The 12848-nt window shown below is 51.1% G+C and overlaps 1 protein-coding gene across 1 annotated transcript in view; it reads right to left on the bottom strand.

Annotated features, from left to right (window-relative positions):
• ADAMTS16 (ADAM metallopeptidase with thrombospondin type 1 motif 16) overlaps positions 1 to 12848 on the bottom strand; it is a 150789-nt gene that overhangs the window by 40816 nt on the left and 97125 nt on the right. Inside the window, exon 18 of the mRNA XM_032861929.1 lies at positions 1281 to 1407. Coding sequence (XP_032717820.1) covers positions 1281 to 1407 — 127 coding nt within the window. The remainder of the gene's footprint in view (positions 1 to 1280; positions 1408 to 12848) is intronic.

Here is a 12848-nt window from a genome sequence, read left to right as displayed (position 1 = left end):
GATGGGCAGGTTGGACTGTGAGGGTGGGAGCCCCTCACAGGGTATGCGAGCTGATTTCGTGCAAACACCAACTGTGCCTAACTATCCGGAGCTTAAGCAGATCTACCTGGTTCCTCCTGCACAGGAAAGTGACACGCACACACATCTCTTCGTCTTTGTGAGGAAGGTCTCTCTACGGCACAGTTAACTGGCTGTTTTGGAGTGCCCCAGGTTAGTGGGCCGGCACGAGAACTCAGCGCAGTGTCAGAAGAGAAGAGCAGCAAGCAGCAGCCCTGGATAGCCACGTTTCCATGTCAGGAGGTTCCATGGAAATGGTGGAAGGAAAGATCCTGATCTCTGAGATAAGTGGCCTCTGCCTCTATCCTAAGCCAGTGACCACGGACCCAACAGCACAAAGTGAGAGGGTCACGTGCCCTTCCGTGTGTCACTGCCTCCTGGAAAAGCATCAGGCTGCTGAGACCCATTTCTGCAAACCTAGAATCAGTTCACCAGCTCCTGGGGATTTTTAGGATCAAGAAGTTTGAAATCATCTTGTACAGTTTTTAGTGTGTTTGCTGTCTGAAGACTCGGGAGTCAGACTTTCATTCCACGTGGATGTTACTCACAGGATTCTCCCAATCCCTCTGGGACGTGTCCCCCGTGAAGCTGAAGCCCTTGAACCCCAGGGAGGGGATGGGCGCGCCTGGGTCATCACAGCTGGGAGCAGGGCTGGCGTGGCTGCTCCTCAGGGCCCTGCCCAGCCTATCAACTTGGGGCACCGGCACCTTCCTGAGAACTCTCTCGGGACGGCAGTACCACAGGCAGAACGGGATGCCAGAGCGCAGGCTTCCTCGGCTCAATCTCACACGTGAGCGTGCAGGAGTGTGCATGTGCGTGCGGGTACACTGCAGCAATCCACACAACCTGCCCCACCAGTCCTGTCCAGGAATGGATCCTTCTGACATGTTTCATGCAGGAGGCAAACAAACCTGAGCGAAAGGAACTGGAGGCTGAGAAGGAAAACGCGAATGTCACCCCAGTACATTATCACCCCTGCCAGCCTACGGTGATCAAAGTGAAAATACGGCAAAGGGGATGCTTTGAGGAGAATTGGCCCTTACAGTCCCAAGGTAGTTCAGACACACCCGTACAGGTAGTTTTCGTTCTTCTTGCCTCTTCCCATTTCCAGATTACACGACAGCAATCAGCACCACCTTTCTGCAGATTCTGGAGCTCCCAAGATGCACCAGATGTATTTGCAAAACTATGACACCTGTGTGAATGAACGTGACAGCTCTTACCTGGGAGGACAGGCAGACACTTTGCAGGACACCACCCCGGTGACAGGTCGGGTGCTGGGACTGCAGAATGATGTGTTGACTTGAAACCTCAAGTCTTGGTAACAGCCTGCCCTCGTGGTCATCTGCCCTGCAGGAAAGGGTGGAAAATAATCATGAAGACTCGGAAATGGACTCTCTGGGGAGAGGCAGATAAAGAGCAAAAGAAATCCCTATTTAAAAAGGATTTAGCCTATTGGTAGCATCTTTATGCTAATGACCAGCTGGACAGCTCTTGACGGACTTGTCCTTGTCTGACCTGTCTTCTTGATTGCTTATCAGAGGGTTTCATCTGCTCTAAGACGCGCGCACTTCCCTCCCAGATCTTTGCATCTTTAAAGTCAACATGAGTCTTTGTCTTGGAATCGGTGCTAACATACATTTGATGACACATTGTTCTTTCCTGTTGTTTCCAGAGTTGGGAACACAACCCACTTCTCAAAAGAGACACAATAACCTGATTTGTGTTTCCACTGGAGAAGTAGCAATCGGAAGCAATCAATAATAAGCCAGAAAGAAATACAGACAAAAAACATAAAGCAGCTTGTCACCAGAGAATTGAGAGTTAAATTTTGCCACGGTTTTAAGCTGAACAGAGGCCTTCTCCCAATAACGACTTAGGTGTCCTATGGAATGACGTCAGTGGAAATGCCTGGAATGAAAGCTGGTCCTATCCTCAGCCCCCATTCATGTCCCTAATGTTTACAGCTTTGCAAACATGCCCGAATTTGTGCAGTATCTTAATTCATTATCTTTCCCAAAAAGGGCATTATTCTTTACATGAGGTTCCTAGAACTGAGTCAAACAGGCAGAAAGTAGAATGTTGGTTTGCCAGGGGCTAGGAGGAGGGGGAACAGGGAGTCACTCTTCTGTGGACCCAGGGCTTCAGTCTGGGAAGATGCACGAGAGCTGGAGATGGATGATGGGTACGTTCGCACAACAGCGTGAACGGACTTAACACCCTAAGTTGCTCAGAAACATTCTGCCCTGTATGCTTTACGAAGGGAACTCTAACTAGATACACGTTTTGCAGGACAATATTCAAGAGTTCAACCAATTGAGAGAAAAATAAAGAAAAAGAACTCAACTGGTATTGATTTAAAACGAACACAAAATATACTAAGACCTACAAATGATTTCATTGCTGCCCTTGGAAAGCCTGAGGGAGTCCTGCTGCTTGTGTGGCCCCGCCATCCCCCTCGTCTACAGCCCAAGCCAGGGCACAACTCAGCACAGCCTCCAGCACCCAACTGGATTCTGGCAGATGTCAGAGCAAGGGACAGACCAAAGATACAGTTTCGGAGGAAAGAACAGCACGGTGTAGACCCCAGGCACGACAATCTCTAAGAGTAGGGTCCATGCGAAGACAAATCCTTCTTTACTCAAGGAAAAACAAAAGTCTCTAAAATACATATGGGACAGAGCGGCTAAGCTATGTCAGAACAAATAAGACACGTCAATGCCTTAACTGGGGAAAGTCACATTCTCTATGAAAATTTTTTAAAGATTTTATTTATTCGACAGAGATCACAGGTAGGCAGAGAGGCAGGCAGAGAGAGAGGGGGAAGCAGGCTCCCCGCTGAGCAGAGAGCCTGATGCTGAGCTCCATCCCAGGACCCTGGGACCATGACCTGAGCAGAAGGCAGAGGCTTGACCCACTGAGCCACCCAGACCCCCTGGAAATTGGTTTTCTTAAGTAGTCAGAAGAGAAGAGTCCTCCCTGGTTCCAAAAGGGGACCGGCATGGCGGCTCAGGTGTCTGGGCCCCAAACTGCCCACTTGGAGGGATCGCCCCATGGGTGCTGATGAAGGACAAGGAGTGGTGGTTAGGATTTTTGCCGTTTCATAAAATGTTTCAGTTCTCTGCTGACTTGACATAATTATATTTTAACCAAGCTATGAAGTTTTTATTTTATGCTCCTTAATGTAAATTTTGCAATTATTTCTGCCCAATTTCAATGAGATCTGATGAGAAACAGGTTACTAAAAATGACTGAGGGGCACCTGGGGACTCAGTCGGTTAAGCATTCAGCTCTCCATTTCAGCTTGGGTCATGGTCTCTGGATTGAGAGACAGAGCCCCACGTCAGGCTCTGCACAACCCTCCAGGATGGGAAAGGGACTGGAGATGGAGTTCACCCCCAAAGGCCAAGGATTTACTCAACCAGGACTAAGTTCCAAAATCTACCTAGAAAACCTAACCCACAGGGTTCAGAGAGCTTCTGGGTTGGGGGGCACATCCCTGTGCTGAGCAGACAGCACACCCCAGCTCCACAGGGACAGAGCCTCCTGCAGTAGGGACCCTTGGAGAATCCTCCCCAGGTACCCCTTCCTCTGGCTCATCATTCCTCTGACTTAGTATAAACTGGAATTTGCAAGTACTGAGCCTTCCTGGGTTCTGTGAGCTGATCTAACAGATTATCAAACCTGAAAGGGAGGGACGGTAAGAACGCCCAACTTTGTAGCTACATCAGATCAAAATGTGGGTATGTGGGGCACCCAGGACTTGTGACTGGTGTTTTAAACAGGAACAGTCCTCTGGGGCCGAGCCCTGAAACCTGGAGAGTCTGAAGATCTCCAGGCATTTCATGTCTGAATTGACCTACAGACACCCCCTTGGCCACTGGACAGTCGGGGGCTGTGGGCGTAGCAAACACCCCACACTTGTGGTCAGAAGTGCTGTGAATAAAGACAGTTTTAGACAAGGCTGGCTCGGGTTTGTGCTCACCTGTCCAAAGGCCCTGAGGCCGCTGCTCCTTCTCAAAGCACATGGGCACTGGCAAGACACAGGGTGAGTCTAAGGACAAGATTCAGTGGAGACCGACATGTCATCCCTTGGAGCGTATTTCTGGGTGGCAGAAAGCATACACCGACTCTCTCCATAATTGCCCCAGTGTGTGTGGGTCATTTCGTCCCCTCACTTATTAAAGAGTTTTTAAGCCACTGGCCAATTTCATTATATTCAGGAACTTCTAAGTTCTAAGAAGTTAATAGTGGGGGGAGCTGATGCCTAGCCAAAATGTCATCGAAGTAGGTAGGGGTACGTTCCCTTGTTTACACGTTACCTCCCATGAGCAGGGCCCATGTATCAATGTGGAGAGGAAATAGACCTCAGTGTTTTATGAACCCACTTTTCCACTTAACTAACAAGGAATGAGAGACTATAAAATTAGAAGAAAAAAAAAAAGAAATACATGTCTGCTTAAGCTGTTCTGCAAAGAATCATGGGGCCTCCCTAAATTAAGCTAGTTAACCACACTGAACTAATTTAGGTGAGGCTGATATCGAGCAGCAGCACAATTTCCTAAAATTGCTAAGAGTGTGTACGTCCGAATGAGAAGAGAAGGAAAGCTGATCTTCTCTCTCCACTTACGTGTCAATTAAAAAGTCCGTTCTTTTTATTCTGTAACCAAACTGGCTTGACTTTTTAGGATGTGTGACTCTATAAATACTGGCTTCAGCTTGGTTTCCTGTTTGGAAATTAAAGTCGTGTGAAAGCCAACCCTTCAGCTCCAGTCCCAACAAACAACCCGGACTTAATGGTCGCTGGGGGTTCCGAGCAATTCGCAGGCTCTCCATTAAGCAAATATGAAATTTGGTTTTGCTTTGAAATGGCAAAAAGAGTTTACTTTATTAAAGTGCTTGTTTTTCTTCTCAATTGGAGACATTTGTTTGGCTCCCCTCCTGAGTGCCTCCGTGTCAGCCAAGTCCCAGAGCTCTTACCTTTAACTGGATAAGAGGGAAATCTGGAGCTAGTATTCTTGAAATAATTTAGTAACAATTGCTAAATATACAAATATCTATAACCCAAAGGAAAACGGGGTTTGTCTGACACACGTGCGTGTTCTGGCTCTGCCAGTGCTTTTCTTAGCTGGTGATTTTGGAGATCTTTCCTTTTTCTTAGCGGGACACCAGCGACATGTGGGCAATAGCACTGTCTGCAGGGAAGCACAGCTGTACAAAGTGCAAGGCTTCTGGCAATATCCCTGGGTCCTGCCCACCCAACGCCAGAGGCGGTCGCCCCCAGTCATCATGGCAACTAAAATGTCTGCACACCCGGGCAGTGCTCTCTTGGGTTGACAGCCCTGTAGGACACCAGCGGATAAGGAAGAATATTTACGGGAAAGAGAAGAAAGGGAGAATGCAGTGTTGTCCTGAAATTTTTAGCAATAGAAATAGGACAAAACAGGAGGGTGATGAGTAGGTGCAAATAAGTGCATTTAAGAAAGTGACAGTGGTGAACATGTAGAATTTGTGGCACATGGCTAAAAGTAATACTTGGAGGACAGTTCGTGATCAGAAATACACCGGTAAATAAGGATGGACATCAATGAATGTAAGAGCGAATGGGGCTCTGAGAAAAAAGAGCTCACGGAAGTAGAAAGAACTGATCTAGATAAAAACAGAAATCCGAGTATTAGATGTACACAGATGTCAGTGTATGGTTCCAGACAAAAACATGAAGAAGCAAATATGTTACAAAAGGGAAAGTAGAAAACCCAAGAGCTGACTTTGGGGGAGGGGTGGTGACCTCTTGTCCTTGAGACTTGGGCTCAGATCCCACCAAGGAGGGGCCACAGCCCAGGATGCGGGGAGCAGAAGAGGGTCAGGGCTGCACAGCCACCTCCATGGACGCAGCGGGTCTGAGCGTGCACTGTGGCGAGCATCACCTTTGTGGTAATGCAGCCGTTTTCCTGGGAACCATCTGTGCCAAGGCTGGCTTGGCTCTCCTCCTAACAGGTGATTTCTGGACTGTTCTACAGCCTCCTGGTTCTTAATTAGCCAGAGTGACTCTGAGAGTGAATGGCGGCTCTCTCTGACCTTTACTCCCCGCCCCCCAACTATTTTGCAAGCAAATGATCCTTTACATTGAGTTCTTTCCTGACACACCTAGACGGACTTGTGTTTTCCTGGCTAACCTGCCACTGACACACCCACTTAATGAAGAAAATAAGGAATGAGCACAAATATGCAAGATGCAAAATGAGAACAAGAAAATATCCTACGCGGAAGAAATGAAGAGAATTTAATGAGGGAGCTTTGTTCAAATTTATAAGCATAATATTTAAAGTCTTACCAAACAGGTGGTTTTCTGAATTAGCAAGACTCCAGAAGAGAGAAACAATCTATGCGGTTTTGTTATCAGACAGGATACAAAACCGTCTCGAAGACCTAATTCCTGAAAATGCAAGTCAAACGGTGTCAACAGATCCCACCACACGTCAGAGAAGAAAGAATGCCGGTGCTAGCTAAATTACTGCAAAGCTCAACGTGAGAGCCAGGGGCAGGAGGGCAGGCAGGCGGGTGGAAGGAAAGGAGGGTCATCCTCACGGACGAGAGTGCGGCGAAGGCCAGAGACAAAGGGAGGGCGTGGGAGAAGGAAGGAGGTGTCCGTCCAAGGCTGAGGAGGACTGAGCACTTTAGGGAGCAGGAGAGGAAGAGCCAGTCTGTGGGTGAGGAACCTCAGGGACACGGTGTAGGGCACCTGCAGAGCCTCAGCTTTGGAAAGGAGGAGAAGGTCCTCTGGAGCAAAGGCAGGGGTGAGGAACAGGGAGCTCTGGCTTGGGGGGGCTTGTGGGGCTGGCACTTGGCAGGATCCTCCCCGTAGAGGGGATGTGAGCTGCCCACAGGGACCTTCAGGGACACCCACGGGCCGAGCGCGTCACGCCCACCTCCACCTCCGGCCTGGCTTCCCAGCGGCTTCCGAGGCCAGTTAAAGAGCTGCTCTCAGTTATCCACCAGGATCGGCAAGTAGGTCTGGGATCCCGTTAGCAGGAGCTGTTTCCTCCTTTTTCAAAATGACTGATTAAAATCATATGGGGAGGAGATGCTAACAGCCTGACTCGGCTCCTGGGTGTTTTCCAGGAAAGTTCTCATCTGTAACTCTCCTCCCTGCCGTCCACTTAACCTGTCGTAGCTCCCCTCCCAGAGAGCACCGAGCTGCCCTTGGACCACCGCGGTCCCTGGTGGGCAATCTCGAGGCTGCCGTTCTCGAGCGAGCGGTGTTCGCTGAACTTCCTGTTCGCCTCCAGCCAGCTCTTCCGGGAAGTGGGTCCTCCGGGTTCCTGAACACCAGGACCGCAGACATGCCTGTGAGGGCTGCCTCGGACTCTGGGCAGGGGCCTGCCAAGTGGGCCTTCCATACAGTGTGTTAGGAGGGAAGGGCCCTCACAGGAACCCAACCGCAGTCACTCCCTGGATGGGCTCTCAGACTGGGATGGAGGCCTTCGGATTCTCCGGGGCCAGAGTGAGCCCAAGAGTCCGCATTTCCAACAGGCTCTTGCATGAGGTAGCTGCTGCTGGCTGGGGCCAGCACGCCCCCCACCGCGTCTCTGTTCCCCTGCATGAGATTCCCCACACTGTGATCTTACATGGGTGGGCGGCCAGGCTCCAGGGGGTGAAATCGGATTCTTTACAACCCCGTACATCAGATCTCATGCCACCGCTCCAGATCTGTGCCCACAAGCAAACAAGGCTGCGTGTGCGTGTGCGTGTGCACGCGCACGCGCACGGGCACACATGTTCTCTGCCCAAGACTTTTAGGAACGATGCCCTCAGAATATCCACCTAAATGTGGAGCCTAAACTTGTAATCACTAAGGAATTTGGGGGGTCTGGGGAGGGTCATCGTAACAGTTTGTTGAAATCACTGGGACGAGCATGATAAGTAACGCTTGTACTCCTTTAAGAATCTGAACCATCACATTAAGAAGGGGCTGTTCCCTCCATGCCTAAGAAGGGACTGTCCGCCAGCGGTGGATACAAATAGCATACTAGTGTGGGCGGGGGTCACCGTCCAGCCCAGAGGAGGGGACGCCCAGGAAGGGCTGCACGTGGGAGAGACATGGGGTGGAATGTGTGAAAACACTCGCAGTGACCTTGGGTCGGAGAGCGGTTCGTCTTCTTTTCTATTTGTTTACGGCATTTTAACGAAAACTAATGATGACATCTGCAAACATGGGTCCTCATGAAAATGCACATCTGTCTTCTGACATCGTGGATACTGGGCAGTGAGGGGTGGGGGCAGGAGGGGCCGACCGCCCCGGCGACCCCCACGGGACCTTCTACCTGCCCGCAGCCTGTCCTGCCCCCTGCCCTGACCTCCCCCGCCCTCTCGCCCCTTCTCACTGGAAGGCTCAGCATCGAGATCCCCAAGGGCTGCCCGAGGAGCTGACGTTGCGGTTTCTCTCTGGCCCAGCCGGCCACTGCTGTGACAGAGAGCCTGACCAGAGAGCACGGCAGAAGCCCCATAAACGCACACCCGTGTACCGGTGCACACGCACACACACACGCACACTGAACTGCTCTCCGCAGCAGAGGGCAGCTGGGGAGGCTGATTCCCCGTCTGTTCCCTCCGCATCACAGCTCTGTGGGCGGAGCCCAGACTGCTCACCTGAGCCCCGGGGGAGCGTCGTGTCATGTGGCCCGGCTACTTGGGAACAGGTTTGGGCGATGCTGTAAGAAACGATTCTTCAGGGCGCCTGGGTGGCTCAGTTGTTAAGCGTCTGCCTTCGGCTCAGGTCATGATCCCAGGGTCCTGGGATCGAGCCCCGCATCGAGCTCCCTGCTCCCTGGGAAGCCTGATTCTCCCTCTCCCACTCCCCTGCTTGTGTTCCCTCTCTTGTTGTGTCACACTGTCAAATAAATTAAATCCTGAAAAAAAAAATTTTCACCACTAAGCCAGAGCTACAGAGAATCATGTGAGATCAGGTCTTTGCTTTGATCGAGGACCAGAAAATCTGTGCCCATGGGCTTGGCTAAGAACAATCACAGTGCTTCTCTCTCAGCCTTGACTATGAGCCTTGATTTCTGTGTGGTGCCTATCAGATCTTTGAATATTTCCCTCCCATATGCTCTCACAGACCTGTGCTCCTGGGGTTCATTCCCCACATTTGGCTCATCAGTCCGTCCACCATCCACAGGTAATATGGCAAGTGTTAAGTGTTAAACAACATCAACAACCCTCATGTCTATGTGCAGTGCTGTTTCTTTTTTTTTTTTTTTTAAGGTTTTACTTATTTATTTGAGGGAGAGTGAAAGTCCTAGTGAGGGGAGGGGCAGAGAGAGAGGAGAAGCGGGCTTGCCGCTGAGCAGGGAGCCCCACGCTGGGCTCGATCCCAGGACCCCGGAATCACAACCTGAGCAGAAGGCAGAGGCTTCGCCAGCTGAGCCCCCCAGGCGCCCCCGTCTATGGTCCCCGTTCAAAGGGCTCCCTTGGGTCCTTCATCGGAGACTTCTGCTCACCACATGTGTAAGGATTTCATACTCAGCATCTTGGGGCGTCTGCTCTTTGGGTAAGGAAGGGCATACGGGCTGACACACTGTTAAGATGGACGCCTAGACACCAGCCCGGGGGGACCAAGGGAAGACAGAATTCTACAAAAGAGGTTTCAGAGTACCAAACAGAGAGACAACTGGGGCCCCCAGTGTGGGGCAAGCGGGTCCAGCACATCAGGAGGCTTGTCTGGCAACAGCCACAGGATGACGAGCTGCCATGTCATCCCGGCTGTCAGGACAGAGCGGGGACGGATGGCCTGAGTCACCAGAGGGGAGGCAGGCTCCATCCAAGGAAGTGGAGAAGTCAGGACACGGGTCACAGGAATGCCTCTGTGCAGCAGAGACCCCCAGTCATCTGTCCCCCAGACTGAAACTTCCACGCCCTCCCTCCTGCCCTCCGTTCACACCAGTGCCCTCAGCTGCCTCCAAGTCCTGCTCGCTGGCCTGTGTCACAGTGTGGCACAGGGAAGATGGGGCCACGCTTTGACCCCCGCAGCCACAGCAGCTACAAACCTGCACACCCGTGCATACATTTCTCCAGGTGTGCACGTGCACGCACAGGTCAGCACACACGTGTGTGCACGAAAGCACATCCTTTGAAGGTGACGACAGAATCCCAGATAAGGAGGACTGTGCCCCTCGCCCCTGCCGGAGGGCCTTGTGGAGAACAAGATCAGGACAGGATCCCTCCTGCTTCAAGTTTTGGAACCTAAACTGTCAGGTTTCTGAGGCAAAGCTGTAGCGTTAACAGAAGGGAATTGGGGCTGACATTTATTTGGCTGGACAGAGTGTTAGGAGCTTTACAGGTAGTCTGTCACGTAATCCTTAAGGAACCCTATAGGGCAGCTTACATTATTATCTTCATTTTATAGATGGACTCACCAAGGCATAAAAGGCTTAAGTAGCTCCTAAGGTCACGAGATTTTAAGAGGCAGGGCCTTGCCGTGATGCCTGGCAGGCCGGGCACAAACGTCACGCAGTCTCCTCCAGCTCAGCGAGGCACAGCCCGTCACTTCCCGGCACAGTCTTTCCATCCATGCAACGTGACATATGCAGGGAGAAACTGTAACCTCTTGTTTGATTCGTGTCTGAGACAGAAAGAGATGCGCACCGCTCTCTATTTCAGAACTTCATACGCTGATGGGCAATTTTTTAAACTCTATTTCCCGGGAGCTGAAGCAAGGGAACTCGAGCTCTGAACTATGGTCATGACTTCCAGGCCATGCTCCCTGCTTCGCGTCTGGGGGCAGGAATGAGGGGGGCACGGGAGCCCTGCAGAAGCCGCCACCATGGAGGGGCACGTGTTTCTGGGTAACAGTGGGATGAGTCCATATCACCCTTTCCAAACACGGCCTTCAGGTATTTTTGAATCAAAAAGTTGTTGGGATCCTGCATTTGTCCTCTTGACAAATAGTTCGTTGGTGGCTGGTGAGGGCCAGGCACAATGCTAGGCCTTGAGGGCTCAGCAGCTAATGAAAAGCAGCAAAGGCCATGACCAGCCATGATCCAAGCCTGTACCAGGCTGTCATAGAACGTAAACACACAGGGAGCGCAGCGGATAGCAAAGACAGACATATAAAAGTGTAAGTGTAAAAGGGACCACAGACATCCAGGCCAGGAAACTGAGAGCGCTGCTGATCTGGGGTCGGCGGGAGCATGGCCTGTGGCCCAGGGGCATTCTGGAGCTCAGCACCAGTGAGCACGGTGGAGACACGCTCAGAACCCAGACAACAACAAACCCGGGGCACCAAGTCCTTGTCTCAGACCTAGTGAAAAGTTCAGGACAATAAGAAAGCTTACAGATAGGAAACTGGTATGGAAGAGACTCAAAACAAAAGCAAAACAAATCTGAGTGATGCTCGATCCCACAGTGTTGGATCGAGTGTTGGAATGATTTATTTCCGTGTAGCTGATGGGCCCAGACCCTGAGCATTCCGCAGAGATGGGCTTGAGAGCTTCCATAAAATTACCTTTTCAAGTTCTACTATGGCTTTTACCTTCATTTCTGCATTTTCAGAAGGAGAACTACACCTGATATCTCCCAGCTTTTTCACCGGGACGAAATCAGATCACACGTACAGGAGCAAGGCACAGACAGGCTGGGGGAGTGCTGGCTAAGCACGGTAGTAGTCACACGCCACAGCCCGCAGGCCGCAGGGCCTCGCCATCCACGTGCGCAACAGACAGGCTTACGGCCTGGGCGCCCATGGAGGGGACCAGGGATACCGATCTCCCAGGTAACGAAGACTGGCGTGGTGAGGCCCACCGCACATCACATCTGTTTGTAGGTGGTGGGATGCTCGAGATCTTCATTTGAAATTGATTTCCCCAGCCCATATCAACAAGGAGAGATAGAAAAGTGAATATAAATATTTTTGGCTTTGAGTGTTTTCAAATTTCTGAATAGTCTGAGAAAATAAAAACACAGAGATAGCCATATGCCCCACAGCATGGAGGGTCCCAGGGCTCCGTTTTCACAGCAGGGTATGGATAATGGTGCTTCAGATGAGCTTCCTATGAAACGGGGTCTCCTCCACCACCTAGCTGGAGGGTTACTAAGACTCAGGTTTCGTTTCTCAGACTGAGGACACATCTGGGAAGCAAGATCTCAGCAGGGCTTGCCATCGCTCAACTACTTGTCAGAAGCAGGAGTCACCGAGCACACAGGAGTGCCAGAATCAGACAGGCCAGAGTCTAACGTGGCCTGTGGTAGTGGAGCAGAGAGGAGAAGCGTAGCGTCTGAGGGCTGACATAAGGAAGCCGAAGAAGGCAATCCCGTAACTGGGGACAGCCCAGAGCGGAGCCCTCCTGTGGAAGATGGGCGTTCGTGAGCCAAGTGCTCAGGCCACTGTTACTGTCTTGTGGGAACCAGCCCTGGCCTGTTCTTCAGAAACCACTTTTTAAATCTTCATACTTCGCTGAAGTTCCTGGAAGGGGACTATTTCATCTTAGAGACGATGGTTTTACCTGTTTCTAAGTTCTCACTGATTCTAACTGAAGAATGAAAACCAGCTGTTGCCAAAGCCTTATCCTTCTTTTATAAAGAGAAAGAAACCAATCATGGAAGCAAAACTACACGGAAAACCAGAAAATATTCCACAAATGAATGCACGCTGTCTTTTGAGAAGCATTTCTATCGCCGGGGCTAGGTATTCACGGGTGTGTCATGAGCGAGCACTGAGGACCCTCGGAATTGGACCGGTGAGGAGAAGGCCAGGAAACCAGAGTGGGTGATGTCCCGGGAGCTTCTCCGAGTCT

This window comes from Lontra canadensis, unplaced genomic scaffold (genome assembly GCF_010015895.1).
Source record: "Lontra canadensis isolate GAN:19392208 unplaced genomic scaffold, GSC_riverotter_1.0 scaffold22, whole genome shotgun sequence".
NCBI lineage: Eukaryota > Metazoa > Chordata > Mammalia > Carnivora > Mustelidae > Lontra > Lontra canadensis.
Note: the sequence above shows the minus strand (reverse complement) of the source record. Positions and strands in the feature narration are given on the sequence as shown.